Below are 24336 nucleotides of genomic sequence, written 5' to 3'. Positions count from 1 at the left end.
TAAAATTTGAGGTCCATGGGAAAAAAAAAGCACCATGAAGGATGTCTTTGTACAACAATAATTAATTAAAGCATTGAACGAGAATCAACCGACAACTATGAAAAGATGATGATTGGGAAGAACTTCAACAAAAAGGCGATGAGTACGATTAGATTAACATTAGCCTTTAATGTGAAGTACAATATTTTAGAGGAGATTTTGCTAGTTGTTTTGTGGAAAAAATTAGAGAGCCTGTATATGTTAAAGTCACTCACAAATTATTTGTACTTGAAGGAGTTGTACCAATTCAGAATGGATGAAGGTACTGATGTGAGTGATCACCTTAATGTTTTCAATAAATTAATTATCCAATTAGCTATCATTGGTGTGAAAGTTGATGACAAAGATAAAGCCTTCTTGCTTTTAACATCTCTCTCAAAATCTTATAAAAAACTTGATGATAGCCCTAACAGTTGGGAATGAGACTTTGAAAGTGGAGGAGGTTACCGCAATTATCTTAGATGATGAGAAGTTCAAGAAAACATGTTGTAGCAATGAAGTCGGAGCTTTTGTTACTTATTCTAGTCGTGGTAGAAGCAATCCACGTGAAAATATTTAGTAGATTGAGCTCGAGACCACAGATAGACCTTGAAGATAGAGAATATTACTATTGTCATAAAAAGGGTCACATTCAATACTATTATATGAAGATGAAGGAAGATCTTGTAAAATTTAAACAATATATGAAGAATCGTGGAAAAGAAAAAGAATAAACTGCTGCAATTGCAATTGATGATGATATTGATAGTGAGTTTTTAAATGTAGATGATGATAAGGAAAAGGTAAAAAATCCATTAGAAGATGAATGGTTAATGGATTCTACTAGCCTATTTCATATTTGCTTTTAAAAAGGAGTGGTTTGACATGATTAAAGAAAAGAAATGAGAAAAAGTGAAGTTAGCTACTGGGAACAAGATGGAAGTTGAAGGTGTTGGAAGAATAAAGATCAAGTTGCATGGTAATCGAGTAAAAGTGTAAGATGAAATGAGGTATGTTCCTAAATTTGAAAGGAACTTAATTTCCCTGGGTAAGTTGGATTTTTGGGTTATAAGTGTTCAATTCATAGTAGAGTCATAGAGTTAGCCGAAACGCTCTTATAATCATGAAGGGTGAGAAAATTGGTATAAAAGAATATCTACAAATTAGAAGGAAGCACATTGATTGGAAGAATGTAAGTAGAAGCAAGGGGTAACATCAATAATCAAAAGTGCAAGAAAGTATTTAAGAGGAAATTGACTTTTACAGAAATTATAAAAACTAATTCTATTTGACTTGGAGGTGGAGATTGTTAGAGTCAAAGTTAAATTGAAGTTAGGAGATTAGATAAAATAGAAAGTTTGAAATTTAAATTATGAAGTTTAATAATTAGAGTTCTAAAAGGACTAAGTTTTCGTGACTTATATTTATGTGTAGTTGGTTGGCCATTATACTATAGTAGAAAGCTCACGAGGTAGAGAGATGTGTCAAATTCATGAGTTTTGTTGAGTAATTTTGAGAATGAAAAAAAGTAATTAATAGTTATATAATTATTTTTCCTTTGATAGTGAATTTATTGATGGAATAGGCTTACATGCTAAATTTTATTCTTTAATTTGTGTGAGTGTGATTTTCACGACATTTCTATTCACATTGAAAGATTCCTCTTTCAACTGTTAATTTCAAATCCGTTATTTGATCCTTGAGAAAACTTCTAAAAGTTAATTGACCTGATTGAAAGTAAGGAGTTACGTTGGCAAGTGGAACTGAAACATAGACATTGATCTTTCAAACCAAAACATATGACTGGTCGCATTATTGTTTCATTTTATTATTAGTCAACATCTCTATGGAATCTGATGCTTTCTATTCACATTGAAAGGTTCCTCTTTCAACTGTTAATTTCAATCCCTTGTTTGATCCCTGAGAAAACTTCTAAAAGAAAATGGGTGAGAAGATTTTTCATCCCTTTCCCAACTGTCTCTGTTTTCTTTGCAATCAAATGGGATAGTTGAAGGCTCTGATTTCCGTTCTGGGTTATAAAATATTTTCAATGGACTGCATGGAGGAGTCATTGGAGCTATAGCAGAGAGTAGCAATTGTTTGCACTAGAACTGGCATTGACCAAGGACAAGTAATTCTTCCTTGGCGAATTGAGCATGTCTTACCTCTCTGCCGCTCCACTACATGTGCGTTTCTCTATTTCTGATTTGTTTCATCTATAATATGGTGTTCATCAATGGATTGCGAGTTAGAAAATTCATCAAGGATTGTGAAAACTTTTTCACATATAATTTTCTGTTAATTTCTCATATATAATATATTATTATTATTATTATTATTATTATTATTATAATAACTAATAGTTAATTAAATTTAATTTTTATTAATTGTCAAAATACTAAATTACTATGACTTTATTTTACTCCTTATTAAAGTTTATTTATAATTTTTTTATCCGTTTATTTTGTTAATTATAAATAAAATTAGATTATATTTTTTTAAAATCATCATCTTTTGTTCTACTATTTATATGCTTTATTATTTTTTTGTTATATTTTAGTACTTTTTATAAATATTTATACAGCTTATCGTTAAACCATCGCCTTCTTATGTTATTAGCAATTCACATATTAGTTTAGATTTTTTTTATTTTTATATCAAATATTTTATAATTTATAATTATTTTAATTATATAAAAATAAATATTAAAATCAAAATTTTATTATATTAAAGTTTAAATTTTTATATAGGTATTATTAATTAGAAAAATAATTTACTGTATTAAAATAATTAAATTAATAACATAAAGACAATATAATATTGTGAATGTAAATAAAAGAAAAAAAGTATGTTTTTTTATCGCTTTATTTATGAAAAATAATGGATTAATATAATCCTAATTCATAGTTATTAAATCTCTTAGTATTGTATTCATATTTTATTATAAATTTATGTCAATAACTCCGCCATTTTTTTTAAGGTAACAATTATACTTTAGCCTGAAAAATTGGCACATGAAGTTTTCAATTGTTTTCTTTTTTGTTGAAATCTTTTTGCTGTTTCATAAAATCAAATGTGCAATTTAACTTTTGTTTTTTAACAAAATTATTTCTTTATTTGCTTTACATTCAAAATTAAAATTTATTATTTTTTCTATTGAATTAATGTCAATTATAGGGATGTTTTAATTGTATAAAGGTTGTCAAGTACTTTTGTTCTAATATTATTATTTTATTTTCTTAATTTAAGTAAACTAAAATTATAAACTATTTCAACAAGCACAATAATGATTAATCCAAATATTTTTGAGGTAGGTGAACTTTGAGAAGAGAAAATTATTTAATTTTACTAATAAATTAATTAATAAATTATGTTTCGGTAGTGTCTTATTTTTAATATTCTTTTTTTATAGTTATAATTGCAACATAATGAGAAGAGCCCAAATTTTTTTCTTATCAAATTTTGAATATAAATTCAAAAAAAACTATGCTAAAATTGTAAAAGAAAAAAAAAGCTGCAATTATAATTTTTTTAAAAAAATATTTTTAATATTAAGCCTTTAAATTATATATTATCATTTCTTATTAATAGAACTGTTTATGAGTGAGAATTTTTATTTATATAAATATTTTTTTGAAATAAAATTTATAATAAGACAAAAATTTTAATGTTTTAATTATTAGTTATTGTAAATTATAATTTGACCATTTCATAAATTCTTTCATTCATATTTTTATATTTATTAATTAATTATTATGTTAATAATTGAATATATATATATATATATATATATATATATATATATATATATATATATATATATAATGTAAATTAAAAAATAAAAAAATTGAAGTATTTAAAACAAAAGAATATATATGATAAATATATTGATAAAAAATTAAATTATATAATTTAAAAATGCATTGTTGTAATTATATATCATATATTACTTTTATTTTTCAATATAACTCTAAATACCCATATATTTATATGATTAAATAAAATTAAAAGGCCAGAAAAAAATCAAAGCCTTTACGTCAATTATCAATTTTAGTAAAAACTTTTAATTAAATTAATTTAATCATAAAACTTTCTAAATATTTTCAATTTTAATAATAAATTTAATTAAAAATAATTGACAGATCAATTATTAAAAATAATTTAATTTTTTTCATTTATTATCAATTTTAATTACTACTTTTAGTTTTATTAATATATTTAATATTTTTATTAATTTTAACAAACTTTGTGTTAATAAAAAATAATAAATAAATAATATATCTAATATTATTATCTGAATTTTTAATTTTTTTTATTTATTTATTTTTACTTATACTTTTAATTTATATCTTTCCTATCATTTTATTTCAAGTTTAAGGAAAAAAAATCAAATAATAAAAGAAAATATGAACAAATAATAAAATCAAAATAATTTTATTTATAATTTTTAAAATAATAGATAACTTAATTAAAATAATATATTTTATTAATTTGAGAATAACATCTAAAATTAATATAAAAATAAAAAGATTAGCTAATATTAATAATATATGCAAATATTTAAATTATTTTTATCAATTACGTAATCCAATTTGATTAATTGCTAACATTGAAACCAATGTAAAAATTTTAGATTAAATTGATAAAATTAAAAGATTTGGCTAAAATTAAAGAAATTTATAAATATTTTGATTTTTTAAAGTCATTTAGCCATTAAATGATAATATAAAATTTATGTAAATAGATAAAATTTAAAATGAATATGCATTTAAACGTGATATTATGATTTTTTTATTATATTTTAATATAAAATTAAAATTTATTTTTATTTTAAATAATTAATTATCTAAATAAAGTCTAAATAATTTTTATAAATAGTATTTTTTAAAAAAAAAATTTAATATATTTATAAATTATAATATTTTATTGAAGTAAAAAATAAAAATAATTTAAAAATATGACTAATTAATAAAAAAATTCTAAGTACTTATTTAATTTTATTTGAAATTTTGATTGATTTTATTAAAATTGTAAAATTAGTGTTAGTCTTATTCTATTTATCTAAATTAGTTAAAATTGAAATACAATTATAATAATTTTATTTAAATTTTCAATAAAAATTATTTTTTAATTTATTATATTAATAATAATTTTAAAATATAAAATTATTTATTTTATTTTTAATAAAAATAAAATAAATAAAATTTATTTATATATAAAAAAAAATTCTTAATATGCATTGCTTGTTATTTTATCTGCTATATAAACTTGTGATTTTAATTTTTTATATATGATATAATATATGAAAATTCTATTAAGTTCATAATATTGCATAGTTTTTTTTTTTAATTTTCTTTATTTAGTTTTATGAAATTTTTATTACTAAAATATATTACTTTTTATACAAAATTTATTTTGTATTTTTTGATATAGAAAAGTTACTTGCATTTATAAATTATAGAAAAATTTAAAGAATTTATATTATTAATGGTAAAAATTCTTATACATATATGATTTAATTACAAAGAAATGAAAAAAAAATGAATTTTCTAATTAAAGGAAAAATTGAATTATATATATTATTAAGTATAAATTATTAAAATTTATTAAGATTTTAGTTATGTAGTTAACCCTAAATTTTTTATTTAATTATATATATATATTTATTAATTTTATTAACATAAATTAAATAATTTTTAATAAATTAATAATACTTATAAAATTATAATTATAGAATTACTATATTAAAAATTATAATATATTTTTTATTATAAGTAGAATTATTATTAAAATAATATTAAAATTTTAATTTATACTAATTATTGTAATATTAAAAATAAAATTATTGGGTATTTAATGGTAAACATTTCATCGTTAAAATTATTAGTGACAATATAATTAAAATACCATAGATTTGGGATAATAAAAAATTTAGTGACAAATTTTTTGTCGTTAAAAGTTTAACAACGATACATTAGAAAGGCACTAATTGCTAAAATTATTAGCAATGTATTTTTTTTATTGTTGAATAGCATTAGCGATGAATTTATATAATTAACTACATGTTATTGTCTTTAATATATATTATTGATGACGAATTATTGATCCGTCTTTATAAATATGTTTTTTTTATATTTTTATAAATAATAGATAAATTAATAATATTTTTTTATTTATTAATTTCTTATTTTAGTTAATTAATTCTTATAAAATTTTTTATTTAATTGAAATTAAATATAAGTAAGATTAAAAATTTTAAATTTATATTAATTTTAAAATTAAAAATTTTAAATTTAGATAAATTTAAAAATTAATTTAAATAATAAAATATAATGTAATTAATTTTAATCATAAAGTGCAATTTAGACAAATTTAATATTCACCCTCTTTTATACATTTATATTAATATAAATATATATGTTAAATATTATTTTTTTTACAATAAGTTAATATTATTTTATTAAAATCGTACTTTTTTTTAATACTTATTTTCCACTTAACAGAATTCGTTAGTAAAGTGACCCATCATCTTATAACAAGCATATTTTAATTATTTAAATTTCTAGTTGGTGGTAATCAATGTTATTATTCTAGTTAATGAAAATAAAAATCTCATTTTTTATTAATTAAAATTCTATTTCTTTAAAAAATATTATTAAATTAATATTTATTAATGTATAATATCAATATGAAGAAAGGCACATTTAAAACTAGCCACGTGCACGACACATGATGAGACGACGTTAACTGTTTCTTGGAAGAACACCTTGGAGATGACGTCTGAGAAGTCTTTTTCTGGCACTAATCTTGGCAGAGGTTTTGCTGCTTTAAAGCCAATAGGATCAAGGAAGAATTCTGTTTCTGTGGTTATTTCTGCGGCTCAAGAAGGGGTATCTGTGGCCCCTGAATGTGATGTAACATCTGTGGATGTAGATGAGGACATGGAACATCTGATGGTGAGGTAGCTAGCATGGATAAGGACGATGAGGAAGAAACTAACAACGAAAGGGTCCTCTCAAAAGTTTGCACATTTACATCTAGTGGCAGTAATTTTAATAGTGAAAGGGCATTGTTAATGGAAATTAAACACCGTCAACATTGGGCTTCTTAATTAAATTATAATTTTACATTTTTTTTTTTTAAATTAAGCCTTATTCTAATGTTATTCTTTAACTAATTGTTCCTCATTAAATCATCTGAAAATTCTTGTTTGATCATAAAAAACATTGTAAGAGGTGTGACTGTGACACATAATCTCATTTTATTTGACTAAGTAGAAAATTAATACAAAAAAAAAGGAATAAGACACATGGACAATTCATGAAAAAAATCTAGTCTGATTTATTGGATGAATGTTGCAACTCAACAGAGGCAGAGACCCTTGGCAGTGTCCCACAATCATAGCGAACAACATTAGCGAGAATAGGGAAGATTAATACATAGAAAATGCTTCTTAAAAATTTCTTCCACCATTGATAACCACCTTGTTGCATCCATCCTGATAGATAGGCCCCAGTGATGAGTGTAGCAGCTCGCCACCTCCTTTCTTTCACATACCCATCTAAGGCTCGAGCCATATCCTCTGGAACAAGTAGCCTTCCATTTTTTATAAAAGAATTCCCAATGTGTCTACCCAATACAACTGCATCCTCTAGAGCTGAACATGCACCTTGTGCTAGATCAGGTGTCATCGGGTGCATAGCATCACCTGCTACTGTGATGTTTCCTTTGCTTAGATTTCCATATATGACATTCCATGGATGTCTCAACAACAATGGAGCCCACGTCAGATTTGAGAGATCATCATGACGGACCACGTCTAAGTATTGTGAGGGAAAATTGTATGCATACTTCTCAATCACTTCTTTCTGTATTAGTTGTGGGTCTCGTGCCATGTTTTCTTCTTCAGGACAAGATAAGAACCAGTATAACTCTTTGTCGTTTAGAGGGACATAACCACCCCTTTTCCCAACATCCCCAAATTGCTTTACTTCTTTAGTAAACTCGTGGCCTTGTGGAAACACTGCCAATCCACGCACTGCTGCTCTACCTGAATGAACCGGTGCAGATAGTCCAAGCCATTTGGCCACCACCGAGTGCACCCCATCACAGCCTATCAAAACCTACAATAGCATCCCCTAAAAAAGGTTAATCTTTTCAAAATGTGAAACTTTCTTTTCTAGGACTCCAGTGCCATTGGGTGAATGTCGAGAAGGAACTGTTAAAAGGGTTTGAACTCATGATATGAACATTACTTGGTATGATTTGTATACCTTTGATTTGATGGTAGTTCCATCTTCCAAATGAAGTACAGCAATGGAAGCATCTCCAAGTTTGTGCTGTTCAATAGAGGTAAACTCCGAAGAAAATCGAATTGAATCAGCTGGCAATTCTTCTGCTAGAGCCTCTAATAGAGCTTTGCGATGAACTGTTCTGGGTCCATGATCTTTTAATAAGATCTCTCGAACAGCTCCGGTGGCCAAATTCGTTGTAGACACCCTAATAATTACAAGACGATTAAGAAGCTAATTAAACAAATGTTCAGGCTAATTATGAAGCATAAATTTACATACCTTAAGAAAGGAGTATAAAGGGAATTAAGCTTATGAGAAACACCAAGAGTATCAAGAGCGAGCCAAGCATTTTGAGTGAGGGTTAAGGCTGCACCAGTGGATCGAAGCGTTTCTGATTTCTCTAAGATCAAAGATCGAATCCCAACTCTCTTCAAAGCTACGGCTGTGGCCAGCCCAGCTATTCCAGCACCAATGATCACCACATCTTCCAGAGTTTCCATGTCACAGTCTTTATTCTGTTTTTGGTATAATTTTCTGAGTGCCCCTCATTTATAGGACCTGCTAAGACACCACAATTGACCAGTGATTGAAATTTCAAAGTAATAAGGCGTTACGTATCAGACTGTTCACATTGTTGTTTCATTTTTAACTGTGGTCAACCTCTGTATCCATAGAACTCTGATGCCTTCTGTTCAAATTGGAAGGTTCTATCAACAAGACTTGCATGGTTATTTCCTACAGCAGCTACACCTTCCCACGGTACTCCTCTCTGTCTTCGACTGCATAAACTTTTGATCTATAGCAACTAATTCCTGAGGCCATTAGATATTAGATAAATCTTTTGCTTGTACAGCACATGGGAAACAGAGGGCCAACAAAAGGAGGCTGGGCCAAAACACAATCCAACGGAAGATAAATCATCCATTTATAAAAGTTTCGAATTTGAATATCAAATTTGTAAAATAAAATAATAATAAGTTAGTGAAGTACCCTATCATATTATAAATCATATTTTAATTATTTAAAATTTTAATTAATGATAATCAATACAATTAAATAAATTAATCTAATTGATAAGAATCTGCTAAAAAAATTCTAATTAATAAGAATAAAAATCTATTTTTTATTAATTAAAGTTTACTTTCAACATGGAAAAACATTTTAAAATTAATATTTAATCAATGTATAACGTGGATATGAATGAATGCATATTTAAAATCATTTAATAAATTGATTTTTATTTTTATTTTTTTCAAAACTTATTGTTGGTAGGAAAATTCCTATTTTTCATGCTTTTTTGATACAATTTTTTTAATACACAAAAAAAATCCTAAATCTTTTAAACATTTATAATTTTTCTTGATTCTTCTAAGTTGGTCAATTTCACCTTAATTTAAAATTTTAATGTTGTACACTACGACGCGTAAATTATGTAAACATACAAAATATAAATATTACTCATTAAACCAATTACACATAAAAAAGAACTCTTACATCAAACTCTCATAGTGAATATATTAGTTAGTTTCTCTCGATTTTCTTTAGACATAACCTAATATATTTACTATTTTAACTACTACGATATAAAATGTGTCTTTAACTACAATAGGCTATATTTCATTCCTCTTAGATTATGTCCTTTCTTTACCTTAGGTCAAAGTCTCTTTCCCTTCAGATTATAATGAACAAGAACCCCAGCCGAATCTCTCTCTCTCTCTCTCCCTTCAGATTATAATGTCAGTGGGTAAAGTCAAATCTTCAGCAAAATCTCTCTCTCTCTGCAATAAGCGACAACTCCAGCCGAAAGTCAATCTCTTTAATGGGCAAAACCATTATCCATGAGCAAAACACTATTTATAGTGTTAGTTCCTCATTCCTAATCTAATTAGAAATTTCACTTAATTTAGGAATAATATTAAAATAAGAGTTCTAGTTTATATAGGAAATATTTCTCCGTCCTATTGAGAAATATGTCTCCCACTCAAGTCTTCTAAATTAATTAAGCTTTTGGGTCATTAATCTAACATTTAATATAGCTAAAACATTTTTTTTATTAACATTAATATGAAATGCATCTCATGCGATTTTAATATGAGAACTTAAGTAGCCAATCTTAATCATAATGGCAAGCGACAATGTATAGAGTGGACATAATGAAGAATGAGGGAGGATAAAGGAAAAATTAAAACAAAAATTATTTATTTTAATTTTCTTTTGTATTTATAATTATGAGTATTTCTGAATTAGTTTTTATATATTTAGATTAATTTTTTTAAATAATTTTAAAGATGCATTTTAGCTTAATATATTTAGAATAAATAATTTTAGAGTACTATCTAATATGGTCAAATCCTAATTGATAAGAAATGAGTGCTCCCATCCTTTTTTTTAGACAAATTTAAATACGTTAAAATAGATAATCTCATAGAACTCCTTAATATAGTTAAGTTTTGGTTGATAAGAAAAAAAAAGCACCTATTTTATTTTATTTAGTTTATTTGCATTGACAATAAAAATGTAATTCTTATTTAATTTTATCATAAGAGTAAATTTGCATTAGGATAAATCAATTAATTTAAAGAATTAAATAAAAACTAGAAATGCATAAAAAATATTTTATTTTTTAGATTGTTTGTTTTGTAAAAAATAATTTACATAAAAAAATATTTTTTTATAAAAAAATATTTTACAAGAAAATACTTTTTATGATAATATCTTATATTATTTTATTATAATACTAAACTAATGATATTTATTTATATCATGCATATATTAACTAAACTTGTAAAAATTTAAAAATAATTTAATTTTTTAATAAAAAAATATTTTTTATTAATGATTTTTTTAATAACTCAAATATTAAAAATAAAAAAAAATATTTTACACTAAATAATCGAAACCTTAATCCCTAAATTATTAATTTCGAACTAAAAAGAATTTGTAAAATAACACATTTTTTACATTTAATTTAAGAAAACTCTAATAAATATAAGATAAAATATTTTAATTGAAATTGAGATATGCAATAAAATTATTAAAAAAGGATTATTAATACACCTTACCTATTCATATACAAATAGCATTTTCTTTTTAATTGATGCATCAAATGGTAATTGGTTCATAGTAAAGAGACCAAAAATCGAACCGGCATGTGGGACAAACCCCACTAACCAGCAAAATTCCAGCAATTATCCTCTCTCCCTCTTCTTCTCCCAAGCCGCAACAAACAAAAATCTTCTTCTTTTTAACACAGAGAAAGATAAAGAGAAAGTGGGGGAGGGAGGGAGAGAGAGAGAGAGAAAGGGAGCCAGCCTTGGGTCATCATAAATAAATAATAAAAATTAAAAAAATCCTTCAATTTTAGAATAGAATATACCATCATTTGTCACAGCCATCCAAACCTAAAAATTCTGTTCCTATCTCTATCTCAAAACCAAAACCGAAAAAAGTTGAGCAGTTTCTTCATAGCCCTGATGAAGAAACCCGTTTCAGATTTCCTTAATTATATCTGTATCTATATATTTTTTCTGTTTTATAGCATGGAGTGAAGAGTGATCGCTGAGATTTATTTTTATTTTTTTGTTTTTCTTGTGAATTTTGGGGCCAGATCTAAGTGGGTTCTTGGAAATTCAGATTTTTGTTCTTGGGTTGCAATTCGATTGGCTGGAACTTGGAAGCATAAGCATCTCCATCTCTCTGTCTCCAATACCGGTTGGTACCCATATCGTCAGATTCTAAATTCTGTTTCATTGATTACTTTTGTGTACGGGCTCCAAATCGTGCCAGATCTGATGATGTGATCTTACACTACACTTCTAGAAATCTGCAAGTTCTATTGCTTCTAAGATATATAGTTTTATATACCCACAAAAACATACAAGTTCTTTGTTGATTTCTGAAGAAGATAAAAGCAAGTTTTTCTGATATTACGGAATGGATATAGATGATTTTCGTTCCATTCTGGAGAGTTCAGGCGTTGACGTCTGGACTTTTATAGACACGGCCATTCTGGTGGCTTCTTTGGATTTCGGTACAGAATTGAAGCAGCGGAGAGATAAGATTGTGGAAATGCTATACACATCTTGCTCGTCTGGTCGGTGTAGGAATTGCGATTTTGATGTGGGCAGGATTAGTAATGAGCATGAAATGAAAGAAAATAGCCATGAAGTAAAAGTAGGAGGAGGAGGTGGAAGTGGGTCTCCTTCAACAACGCCAAGGTCTATTCATGGGGACGAAGAAGATGATGACGATGAATTGGATCCATACGCAGGATTGTTTGATGATGAGCAGAAGAAGATTTTGGAGATCAAACAACATCTTGAAGATCCTGACCAGGTTTTGATTTCTTTTGTCATTTTTGTTGTTTTTGGGTGTTTAATTACTGGGTTTGACTTTGTTTTCTGTGTTTCAGTCTGAAGATTCTCTGGTTGATTTGCTTCAAAGTTTAGCAGATATGGATATAACCTTCAAGGCACTCAAGGTGAATAGCTTACCTCTTTTCTTTTTCTTTTTTTCTTTTTTTTTTTGTTTCAAATTTCCCTCTTCTCATTTTTTTTCACTGATTTCTTCTTCCAATCTCATTTTAATTTTTATGACAAGTAATTAATTTGAGAATTCTGGCTTGTAGGAGACTGATATTGGAAGACATGTCAATCGTTTGCGAAAGCATTCATCCAATGATGTTCGAAGATTAGTTAAACAACTTGTCAGGTTCTGAATTTTTTTTTTGCTTTTATTCGCTTGTTAGTTTGGACAGTGTTAAATATAATTGTTCAAAGAGCAGCTCAAGATTAGTTCTTTTGTTGTTTGGTTTCCAGGAAATGGAAGGAAATTGTAGATGAATGGGTGAGGTTAAATCCACAAGGAGAGCATGCATCCTCTGCTCTAATGGGTAACATTATCATAATTTAATATTAACGTATCTCCATATTGCTTTTCTGGCAAAAATTGTTATATAAAGTGAAATGGAGATTTACTGTGAAGAGATGAAGTTAGGATGGAAAATTAATGATGGTGTTTTCTGCAGCTGATGGGGACTCCCCACAGCAGAAAATTCCCCAGAACTCTCTTCACCAGGTGAAAATAATCTTTTCTTGCCAGCTACTTTGTATGGGAAAGTTGTGGAAAATTCCATCTTTTGATTGCTTTCTAATATTCTATTCTTTTCTAGGTTCCTGATTTTGCATACTCTCCCAATCCTCATAGTGAGTATAGAATCAGATTCAAAGTTGGATTTATTTTATTTATTTTTTCCTTTTAATTTCATTCTCTTTCTATGTTTGAGTTGAGTAATGTGTTTGCTTCTAAATTGTGTTTTAATGTCCCCCCTTTTCTCCATAGATGGAAGTTCTGGTTCAGACAAGAATAATTCAGAATCAGAACGAAAGCCAAAACTGGTTCCTCGAAAAGAAGCTCCACCCAGACCTACCCAACAATCTGTTCCTGTATCTGCATCTGCTTCTCACAATGTACAGGTACCCAGCACGTCAGATGAGAGCCTTTTGTTTCGTTGGTGAGAAATTGAGAATGTGATAGTAAGCTTTGTGGCTTATGCCAAGAATAAAACGGTGGTAAAGATTTTGGAACCAGTTTACTCAGTTACTGAAAATACTTGAAATCTGTGGCTTTGCAGAGACAGAGAGAGCAGCAACAAAGAGAGAGAGATTTTGATTCTGAGAGGCTTGCTTCCGCGAGGAAGAGGCTTCAAGAGAATTACAAAGAAGCCTTAAATGGTTTGATTTCTATCCATTTTGCATTGTTTCTTTCAACTTAGTTCAAAATTTGGGCATGTACTGACATGCATTTGTTGTCTTGTGCTTGGTTCGTGAAGCCAAGAAGCAAAGAACAATTCAAGTGATGGACATACATGAGATTCCAAAACCCAAGAATGCCTTCTTTGCAAAGAACAAAGGTGGCGGTTCTCAGGGGAGGCACTGGTGATTTTGGCAGAGATTTCATTAAAAAGGGTCTTTCTTGGGGGACACAGGAAAATTCTGGGTCCAATTTATCTTTTTTATATTGTTTTTTTTTTCTTAACTTAAAAAAGCACATTTTTCTTTAATTTTCTTTATGATCAAAAAGGAAAAACTTGACAAGCTCTTTGGAAAATAGAGGTTTGAGGACTACTTGTGAGAGTGTAATTGCTGTCTAAACTTGTAAGAGCATAATTCTGGCATAAACAGAGGGTTCTCAATTTTTTTTATAATTCTCAAAATTTAGGCTATTTTTAATGATTTAGATGATAGGATAAGGATAGGAAACATTTAGGCATTAGCCCATTTTGATGTCAATGGTCAAGGAGCTTTGGTTGGGTCCATAAAGAGTCAGTTTAGGATGTCGCTGGGAGGAAAGATGGTGGAAATTGGTTTGTCCCTTCCATTATTACTCTATATTTTTAATTTTTATTCTCTTTCATAAAATATTGTTGGGTGGACTTGTGTTAGAATTGAGAGCTTAATTGCTTTACAGTCTGTCCATGACTTCTTGGGAGACTCTCTCTTGCCAAGTTGGCACACGCGTGAAGATGGTCGGATATACTATGATGGTATTCCTTTTTTTTTTTTTTTTTTTTGTAATTTCAATTTTTTCTTAAGATCAACGGTAATCAGATCTAATTTCCTGTATTTCGACTCCTAATATTTAATTATTAATTTTCATAAACAATTTTGATTTTAGTATCAATTATAACTAAATTTAGAAGGGTATATGATAAAATTCACGCTGTATATATTTTATTCAAGGAAAGTTTCATATAAGTATATAATATAATGTATTGAGAATTTAAATGTAAAAACCTTAAAAAATTATCAATTACTATTTACCATTTAAAAAATATAAATATAAAAAATAAATTATTCGAAATTTTGTATAAATAAAATTTGCCACGTTAGCAATTTGAAGTAAAATTATTTTCTTGTTTTGAGTAGAAGATGATACATATGGGTGCAAGGCACTTAAAAAGCTCAGGAGGTCTACCCAAAAGGGTGAGATGAAGGGATCCATTCTCTCTTAACCAGTGGTTTCGAGTTCGAGTTTTGGGTGTGAAACACTTTTAAAATTTGGGATGGAGCATTTTGCCTTCCTTTGTGGATTTGTTAGGTGTGAACTCGAATTAATTGAGCAAGTGAATTTCGAATATCAAGTGATTGTTATAAAAAAAAAAAAAAACCCAGGAGGTCTAATCAACTTTGAACAAAGATTATGTCAACTGATACAAGAAAAAGAGAGTTGCTATATAAAATATCATTCTCAGGCTTTCATGGATCCTTCATTTTATTACAGAAAAATATGGTATTGAAGAATTAACCATCAACCAAGAGCGGGGAATTCAACTCCCAAAAATCTAATTATGATATCTCTCTCTCTCTCTCTTTCAAAAGAGATGTACATGAATGAAATCTTAATATGATGTGTAGGATGTACCTGGACTGAACTTATCAGTTACCACGTTCTTGCTTGCTACCAACAAAATACTTAAAATTCATAGGAGAGTGTAAAATCTTTCTTGGGGAGAAAAAATCGACATCCCATCCATGATTTTAACTAAATTATATTGGGGTCGTTTTCAAAATTATAAAGTCAAGAATTCGGTTTTTAATCTTGTAATATAATTATTGAGAAAAAATCACGTAAAATTTTAACCTAAAAAATATTGAAGATTATTAAAATTGTTCGATTATTGAGCACAGAGTTACCTTCATTGTATTCTCCCCTTATATTCTTTTTCAACTTCTTGTAACTTTTGAATGTGGACAACAAACCAACATTTAATATAATGAAGCTAGCCCATCTTGTACAGAATCAAGTTAAAACAAAAAACAAAAAAATTCATTTCCTCATGAAAAGCATGAGAACAAAATCCATGTGACTGATTGCAGAAAGCTGGAAGCATGCTAGTGAACAATATAGTCTTGCAAAATCTTGAGCTTAGCATTCTTTAAGGGAGTGAAGTCAAGAAAACATGCCAGTCAAAGAGTAGAGGAAGAAACACAATTTTTCCCAAATAGTAGTATGGAAGAAATAATTAGTGTTAACTTGATCCATTGCAGAAAAGAAATAAGTGTCAGTGTGCAAGTCTTCTTATACAAAAGCGCATCCAAATTGCTAAGCTGTTTGATGAATTTCTTTTCTACCCAAACTATAGCTACTGCTATAACCTCAACTAATGTAAGGCCTGAAAATAAATCAAACTTCTTGGTAGCAGAAATCATCAAAAGAGCCTCCTAACCTTGAAAAACTCGTAAACTAAAGGTGAAGTAACTCCGATGTGACTAAAATACTTTCAAATTTCTAAAAATTGAATCTCACCTTTGCCAACGCTCCACAAGAAAGCCCCACGATTGACATTTTTTTTCCCTTATTTTCTCTCCTTGACAAGCATCAGCTCTGCATCCCTGACCCACCTTACTTTTTCAAGCTACCTTTTATGCCATCAGTCAGCTTGTTAGAGTTATTTGCACTAGGGTCTGCAAAAAAAGAATAGTAGTTTTGAGGTTGTCGCTTTTGGCAATAGTTTCCTATAGAATTGTCAATCTTAGTCCCCATTCCTGTCCTGGTGGAAGAGATGGTTGTAAAGCGTTTTTAGAACAATCAACTATTACTTGCAGAATTATCCAGTTTGTCGTTATTGATGCCTTCCACACTGCTGAACCATGAATCAAGAATTTGGAGTAATGAGCTGTCTTCATGTGTCATTCCAGACTTTGCTAGCCCTTGTGCCCGGGTTAAAGCAGAGAGCTCTCCTTCTGAATCTGAAAATTCATCATCTGAGAGGAAAGGCTCGTAAAGGGTATATGTGCATTTTTCTTCTCGTTTCTTCCTGCTAGAGCCTGTGTCATCAACAGGACCCAGTTCCTCCAATGAAGAGTCTGAATCATCATCTTTTGATGCATCAGATAATTCACTACCTGAAGTTGCTGATGTATGAACTGAATTACTTTCTTGGACATTAAGAACAGAACTATTTTAAATGGAACTGTTGTGCACTGCGGAAGAGTATAAACTGCAAAAAAATAAAGTAAACACAGAAAATACTAATATTTACATGGTTCACTCTCTCAACATAGGGCTACATCTACGGGCATGCCATTTTCTACTATTAACAATAAATAATCATCATTACAAGTTCAAAATTATATTATCCATAAATTCAATTACACTCAAGAGAACCCACATTATATCAAACTACTCATAATAAATATATTAGTTAGTCCCTCTCAGTCTCCTCTAGACATAACCTAATATATTTACTATTTTAACTGCTACACTACAAAGGGTGTCTTCAACTATATGGGCAAGAGCTCTTTCACCAATGGACAAGAATTACTCTCTCTTGAATTCTATACCCTTTCCCACTTTACGCCGAAACCTCTTTTCCTCCATGAGACTACAATGGGCAGGAGCCCCTCATTAATAGGCAAAGCTAAATCCTTAACAATTGGTAAAGCCCCTCTCTACAATGGGCGACAGCCTCATTCCATGAGTTGAAAGCCAAATAACATTTTCCATCATTATCCTATTTATAGTGTTAATTCCTTCAATTCTAATCTGATTAGTAGTCCCACTCAATTTAGGAATAACACTAAAATAAGAGTTCTACTCTATATAAGAAATATTTCTCAATAGAATAGAGGAATATTTTTCCCACTCAGATTAGGAAAATGTCTCTCCAAATCTCATTAGGATTTTGAGTCATAATTTTAACAGGAACACTTAAGGGCTTTATTAGAAGGAATGATATAGGTGGACTCTATTTTTATCCAGGCATCTTCTGTAGCAAGGATGCCAATTTTTGGATATCAAGATGATATCTACACCTCTCAAGAAACAACATTCTAGAGTAGCTAATACTATATCCTTCTAGAAACTCCTTCAAATTCACAAGCTTTTGATAGTCGATTAATGTCTCACTTTTAGATCTTTCTAAAGGTTTTCTATAGTAACTGGTTGAGAAACTCTAGCATGAGAAACATTCTGAATTCTTCTATTTCTTCCATTTCCATTATGATCTAGTTGCCCCTTTGAGTCGGATGATAGAACTTAATCCATTTGAATCACAAGAAGTACTGAAGGTATTCTTGCTAATAGACTGAGTGAGCATAAAAGGTGAAGCCTTAGTGGATTTTCTTCCTCCCATTTCTTCTTTGATATTTAACATACCAATCAAATGAAGTACATTTCTTTCATTTAAGAGATATAAGAACCAAAGGTCTGTCCTTTTGCAGATTCCTTGCCATCTGTTCTCTGATAAAGCACAAATGGTGGGAGTATTAGTATTTAATAATTACTGCGATTACTAATTTTTCTCCATGCATCAGAATCATCAAGTTGTATTTCAACTTCAAAATTAAGATGGAATCTACTAAGGATAAACATTCAAATAATAGCAGATGACAATTGCTAAAAAAGGGTTGTTAGTGATAAATTAAAAAGTTCCTTTTGGCTTATTTGGATGTTTCTACAACATGCTGAGTTATGAATAATATTTTACTGCTTTCTTAAATCTTCTAAAAATTTACAACTCATGATCTTTCTGATGTGCTCTTCTCACCAGGTATAGGGGCATTATGTTATTGCAGAAAAAAAGAACAAAGTTTTTGATACACTTCTAGTTTACAGGTAGGACAAATTTCACAGTAATCAAGTTCTCGGGATTTTGATTTTGAGCCCTTCACTTTGCTGGTGATAAAAAGTTCAAAAATTGTAGCCTTCTATAAACTTAAGAAGTGAACGGGCTGGTAGTAAATTAGTACTATAACCCCATTGGACAAAGATCAGGAGAGGGGGAAAAACTGTATTCAGGAACTTGGTCCTTGATTGCAATACAAGAAGTGATCCCCATTATGAGGGAAAAAAAAAAAAGGATTCCATGTCTTTCCAAAAGGAATCTTCAAAAAAAAAAAATTGTGCTTTCCAGAATAACTGTTTATCTGCTTGAGTAATTTGGTGGGTTAACGAGTTGATGAATCATAGTTTGGATTATTTCCACCAAATTTCTAGCATTTGAAAATGGGGCTAAATAAACAAGGACTTTTGCCAGTATTTTCACTATATGGTTCATAACTCATAGAAGTTTCTTTCCTTGACGTTGAGTCACTATTGGATTAAGAACAAGATGTGGGAGGTAGTACAAGACCATTTTCCTGATTTGGCGATTTCACAAAATTTTTCTCAACTTGTTTCTTTGTAAGGCTATCACTTAAAGTACCATAATTTTTCAAAGAGTATTCTCAATTTTCTTCTTGAGTTATCTCCATAAGTGTGAGATTTGTTTGGAATGCAGTGTTATCAAGGCGAAAGGCGACAGAGTACCCTATGGCCTTAGATGAGAGGTGAGAGGGGAGGCAAAGGCCTTTTTGAAGCAAGGTGCAATAACCTTAATTATCTAAATTGTATATAAATATGTGTACTTATAACATAGAAATTCATACTTTTAAATAGTTGGTAAGTAAAAAAGCATATTAAAAAGAAAAAAAAATATTCTTTACACTATATCTAAATTAAAAATAATGCATACCTGCATTTCCAGCTTAAATATAAGATATAAGTGAGAGTGTGAGACTATAAAATTGAAATATATGGCATAAGTAACAACATAAATAATAATAAGAGATGTTAGAAAAAGAAATAGTTCATACTTGCATTTTCAGCCTATGTATAAGGTAAAAGTGATGCTATAAAATTATACATAATAAATAAAAAATTAGAAATAAGTCATAATTTATAGAATAGAAAATATAAATTATAGAAGTTCACACTTTAATAAATAGAAATAAGTTATAAGTCATAATAAACAAAATGCAAGAAGTACATAAAAAACTTGTAACTAAAACTGCTAATCATCAAGATTTCCAAAATCATCTTCATTTTCAACAACAATCATCACAAATTCTTCCTCCTCTTCATCATCATCAACTTGCAAAGAGGATGTACCTTTCATTAGATGAGGCCTTCGAAATGATGGAGTTTCAACTGATGTTGATCTTGCAGCCGATCTCAATTCATAACAAGATTTAAAAACTCTAGCTGCTCTACTGATGTGACTTATCCGCAAGTATACGGGTTGTCTCAAGTAATAAAGTGATGAATCAAGTATCGTTCCCACGAGGATTTGCTGTTTGATTACTAAACTATGAATGAAGCGATTATTTGGGCTAATGATTAATGAATAAATGTTAAATGTAAATGAGCAAGGTAAATTGATTAATCTAATTGAAATGGGTAAAAAGCAAACAAATAAATTCTAATTCTAGTTCGCAATTAAACTAAAATTAACAATGGGTAATTTAAACGAAAGTCTAATTATGGTAAAAATTGATTCCAGAGTTGGGGGTTTATGCATAAATTAATTGGGATTTGTCTTGGGCATTCCAATTTTTAGGGAAAAATAGAGTTTGAAGGAAATTGATTCTAAATCCCTTTGATATCTTTTTCAAGCAAATCAAAGTGTATTCTAAAATAACCAAACCTACTTTCGTATGTATTTGATTACTTTAAAACCCATTAAGTTTTGTAACCAATAATTAATTCCTCTTAAAGTCCTAGTTTATTTCTAAATCTAGGTGATTTTAAGTTCCAATCCATGATTACCCATCAATGACTTTCACCTTTCGGTCCTTCAATCAAAGATTAACACAATACCCAATGGGTACCAACATTAGGCAAGTAAATCAAGCACACAAGGAAGGAATCAAAACTCATATTCATATAAAATAAGGAAATACCCAATCCAAATCCACAAATTAATCTAAGACATATTTCCCAACTCTGAAATCTAAAGAAATTACTCACTCATGATGGTATTTACAAGAAATATTGATGGAAAAGTAAAGGAAAACATGATAAGAGGACTGAAATACAAAAACCCAGGTGGAAGAACCAAAATCTCTGGTTTCTGGAGCTCCAAAACTGGTGCAGCAGCTCCTTCCCCCAAAAGAGAATGGCGTCTCCTCTCTCTCTCTATTAAATTTTCTTTCCTTTTTATTTTTCCTCCCTTCCTCTTGTGGAAAAAATAAGGAAATGATGAATTTATATCGTCCCTAAAAGTTGCCCTAAAAGTAAATAAAAGCCAAGGAGTGGATAGGAAATGAGGTGTAAAATTATCCAAGTCAGCAGCATCTTTCACGTTTTGGGCAGTCTGCTTAGGGTTCGGCTTAACCCTAAGCAGCTTCTTAGCAAATTTCAGCCTCTGGTCGCACTGTCTGCTTAAGGTTAAGCAGACCTTCAGCAAATCTCGGCAGACTTAGAGTAGAATGGACTCTTCTGCTCATGCTTGACTTGTGCTGCTCCTTAGAAATCGCCGCTTTACCCTAAGCATGACCTTAAGCAAAGTCTCAAGCAAATTTCGGCTAGTTTGCTCTTTCAAGGCTTGATTTCTTCAACTTTCCTCCATGCTTAAAGAACTTCAAATCTCTTCAAATTATTTCCTATTGCACTCATTGATCTTCGATTTGCCACAAAATCCTATCAGAACAACAAAAATTACGAAAATCAAATATAAAGTATCTAAAATTAACAAATAAGATAAAATAAAGCTAAAAACATAAAATATACTAAAATATGAGGGCAAAATAGATGCAAAACTACCCTAAAATGCCTATATGAATTGAGCATAACAAATTCCCCCAAACTCAAACCTTTGCTTGTCCTCAAGCAATTTAAAAACAATTAATGCAATTTGGGGTACCTTACCTTAAATTTATGAAAATTACTTATCCAAACTCTCAAGCTTACCTTTAGCCACCAACACACCATATACCCACTTTCAAGATGCAAAGAATTCAATCCTTACCAAAGTTATCACCACTTAGCCTTGGGTCAATTATCCATATCATTAAACCCAAACCAATCAATCACAAAGAATAATCATGCCTAAATAGACTATAGGGTAATCCATAAACTAAAGTGTCCCAAATAATGATGGAAGTAAATGAATGTATTAGTGATATCACAATCCCATAGGCAATTCTCCTATTCCAATCTCCACTAATGTAGCAAAACACTATCAAAAGATCAAAAGGACTTTCAAGGGTTGTAATGGGGCTAAGGGGGTGATAATGTGGCTAACAAGAAAAGGATAAAGGTAACAAAATATGAGAATAATCAAATTATTAAAAGATCAAGATACACAAAATATATTTTTTTTTAAATCAATTGGGAGAAGGAACTTTACAACTTTTCACCAATGCTAGCATATAATTTTGAAGCTTTTAGAGGGACTACATAAATAACATTGACTTGAATTATAATTGTCCCTTTCAATTCACCCCCAAACTCATTTCTTTGTGTACTTGGGTGGTGAATTACTTTACATACCATAATTGAATTTGCTAGCTTTCTTCTTTTTTTTTTTTTTTTTTTTTTTTGAATCACTTCTCCCAACTAATTATTATTATTTTTTAAGTGTATCTATCATTCAAAGAATTATTCTCATGGAGGGTAGGTAAGTGTTTGGGTTTATGGCTAGGCATTAATGTGGGTTCCAAAGAAATAAGATGGATAAATGTAGGCTCAAATTGGTTTCAAAGGAAATTTTGAAGTGAGGTTGGCTAAGGCTAAAATTTGGGTTTAAAATTCAAAGAATGCCTAGATCATTTCTTTTTCAAGTGCATGCTATGATTTCGCCTTGAAAGGTTTAGAAAGATTGTTCTAGGATTGGTGAGACATCAATTAGCTACTTCTCACCCTAGAGTTTTCTCTAAGCACTCAAAGTCAATGCAATTGATTGGGTGGCCCTTGGCTAAGAAGATATAAACTAAAGCAAGAATCTAATAACTTTGCACCTATCTAGAACTTTCAATCCATCAAACCCTTCTAAAAGTAAGCTTAATTGCTCTTCAAAGCAACTCTCAATCCTCTAAGGACAAGGTAAAAATTTATTTTTATGATATGCATGATCCTAAAATGAATGCATAAATCAAATTAAAACTAAGTGTAATCTATATGAAAACTATATGCAAATGTATGTATATGGGTATAGACATGTGTGTGGTATATGTAAAAGTGTATGGATTATCTATATATGGATGAATGAAATGCAATAAATGAATGAAAGAAAATTTTAAAGAAAATTTTGCAAAAATTTTGCCCTCACCCCCAAACTCAAATGAAACATTGTCCTCAATGTCTAAAATGAATGCAAAGATGGGCAAAATTGTGTAAACTAATCAATTAATGAAATTTATACAATTGGGGATTAAATCAATATAAGGTCAAGAATTCCAAAATTAGCTCAAAGTGATATTAACAATGAAGCTTTAGAGAGAAAAAATGTGGAAAAGTATCCCAAATGTATGAATTTACACTGCTTAAGATGTTGCTTAACTTGCTGCGTAGGGTAAAGCTAAAGCATAAGCATTGGCAACATACCATAAGCATAAATAGTAAAAGGGTAAACTGTTACCTCCAAATAATGTGAAACAGATGCGGCTCAAAGAAAATTGTGCAACTCATCAATGTCAACAAAATTAGGATTGAAGAAAAGATAAAGTGCAAAAATAATGTGCAAGAAGATGAAAAAAGTGTAAAGAAATAAGATCTAACAGTTAAATAAAGGATTAAACTAAAAAGCATTCACAGAATAACTATGTCCATAGCAGAAAATAAAATAAAAGTTTGAAGATTAAAATAAACAAATTACAAAATAAACCTAACACAGAAACTAAAACTGAATCGAAAAACTAGTACTGTTACTGCTATTGCAACTGTACTAAAATTAATACTAAACTGCTGCTACTGTTCAAGCTCTGCTGTCAAGGCTTTGTTGCTGCATCAGGGTCTACTTCAGGTTCTGCAGTAGGTTCATTGTGGTCTGAAGCTTCAGAAGCAGTTTCTAAATTTTCTGTGAGGTCTTTCATTTCTTGAAGCATGTAGAATGAGAGTTGTGGCTTATCGGGAGTGTGGGCGAGGGTTTTATAAAAATGGCGGAAGTTTTGGGCTTTTTAAAATGTGGGACAGACAACTGATAATCTGGGCTATGCTTAGGGTTAAGCATAAGGTTCAGCAGAATTTGCTTAAGACTTTGCTT

The 24336-nt window shown here is 29.3% G+C and overlaps 2 protein-coding genes across 3 annotated transcripts; one reads left to right on the top strand and one right to left on the bottom strand.

The window, feature by feature from the left end:
* Positions 1–7262: 7262 nt before the first annotated feature.
* LOC110673552 (monooxygenase 2) lies at positions 7263–8860 on the bottom strand. The gene is made up of 3 exons (XM_058150395.1): positions 8592–8860; positions 8292–8517; positions 7263–8141 (listed from the first exon to the last, which is right to left on the bottom strand). Exons 1-3 carry the CDS (start codon positions 8810–8812, stop codon positions 7350–7352), a joined length of 1239 nt encoding a protein of 412 aa, XP_058006378.1. The 5' UTR covers positions 8813–8860; the 3' UTR covers positions 7263–7349.
* A 2558-nt stretch (positions 8861–11418) lies between these two features.
* Positions 11419–14517, top strand: LOC110673553 (probable mediator of RNA polymerase II transcription subunit 26c). Of its 2 annotated transcripts, none has more exons than XM_021836684.2 (9): positions 11419–12647; positions 12724–12792; positions 12940–13022; positions 13115–13203; positions 13339–13388; positions 13483–13516; positions 13653–13786; positions 13945–14044; positions 14143–14517. In XM_021836684.2, exons 1-9 carry the CDS (start codon positions 12246–12248, stop codon positions 14250–14252), a joined length of 1071 nt encoding a protein of 356 aa, XP_021692376.2. In that variant the 5' UTR covers positions 11419–12245; the 3' UTR covers positions 14253–14517. The 2 variants fall into 2 exon arrangements, with proteins under 2 accessions (XP_021692376.2, XP_021692377.2); XM_021836685.2 differs by having other exon boundaries at positions 11422–12647; positions 13130–13203.
* Positions 14518–24336: the final 9819 nt, after the last annotated feature.

Source organism: Hevea brasiliensis, chromosome 7 (assembly GCF_030052815.1).
Source record: "Hevea brasiliensis isolate MT/VB/25A 57/8 chromosome 7, ASM3005281v1, whole genome shotgun sequence".
NCBI classification, from domain to species: domain Eukaryota; kingdom Viridiplantae; phylum Streptophyta; class Magnoliopsida; order Malpighiales; family Euphorbiaceae; genus Hevea; species Hevea brasiliensis.
This window is presented reverse-complemented; position numbering and strand designations above follow the sequence as displayed.

Bases quoted from the DNA above. Each gene is read 5' to 3' on its own strand.
- LOC110673552 (XM_058150395.1), bottom strand. From the start codon at position 8,812: ATGGAAACTCTGGAAGATGTGGTGATCATTGGTGCTGGAATAGCTGGG. The intron at 8,518-8,591 runs GTATGTAAATTT...TGTAATTATTAG, and splicing joins CTTTATACTCCTTTCTTAAG to GGTGTCTACAACGAATTTGG. The intron at 8,142-8,291 runs GTATACAAATCA...ATGCTATTGTAG, and splicing joins GAACTACCATCAAATCAAAG to GTTTTGATAGGCTGTGATGG.
- LOC110673553 (XM_021836684.2), top strand. From the start codon at position 12,246: ATGGATATAGATGATTTTCGTTCCATTCTGGAGAGTTCAGGCGTTGAC. The intron at 13,023-13,114 runs GTTCTGAATTTT...TTAGTTCTTTTG, and splicing joins TTAGTTAAACAACTTGTCAG to TTGTTTGGTTTCCAGGAAAT. The intron at 13,389-13,482 runs GTGAAAATAATC...ATTCTTTTCTAG, and splicing joins CCCAGAACTCTCTTCACCAG to GTTCCTGATTTTGCATACTC.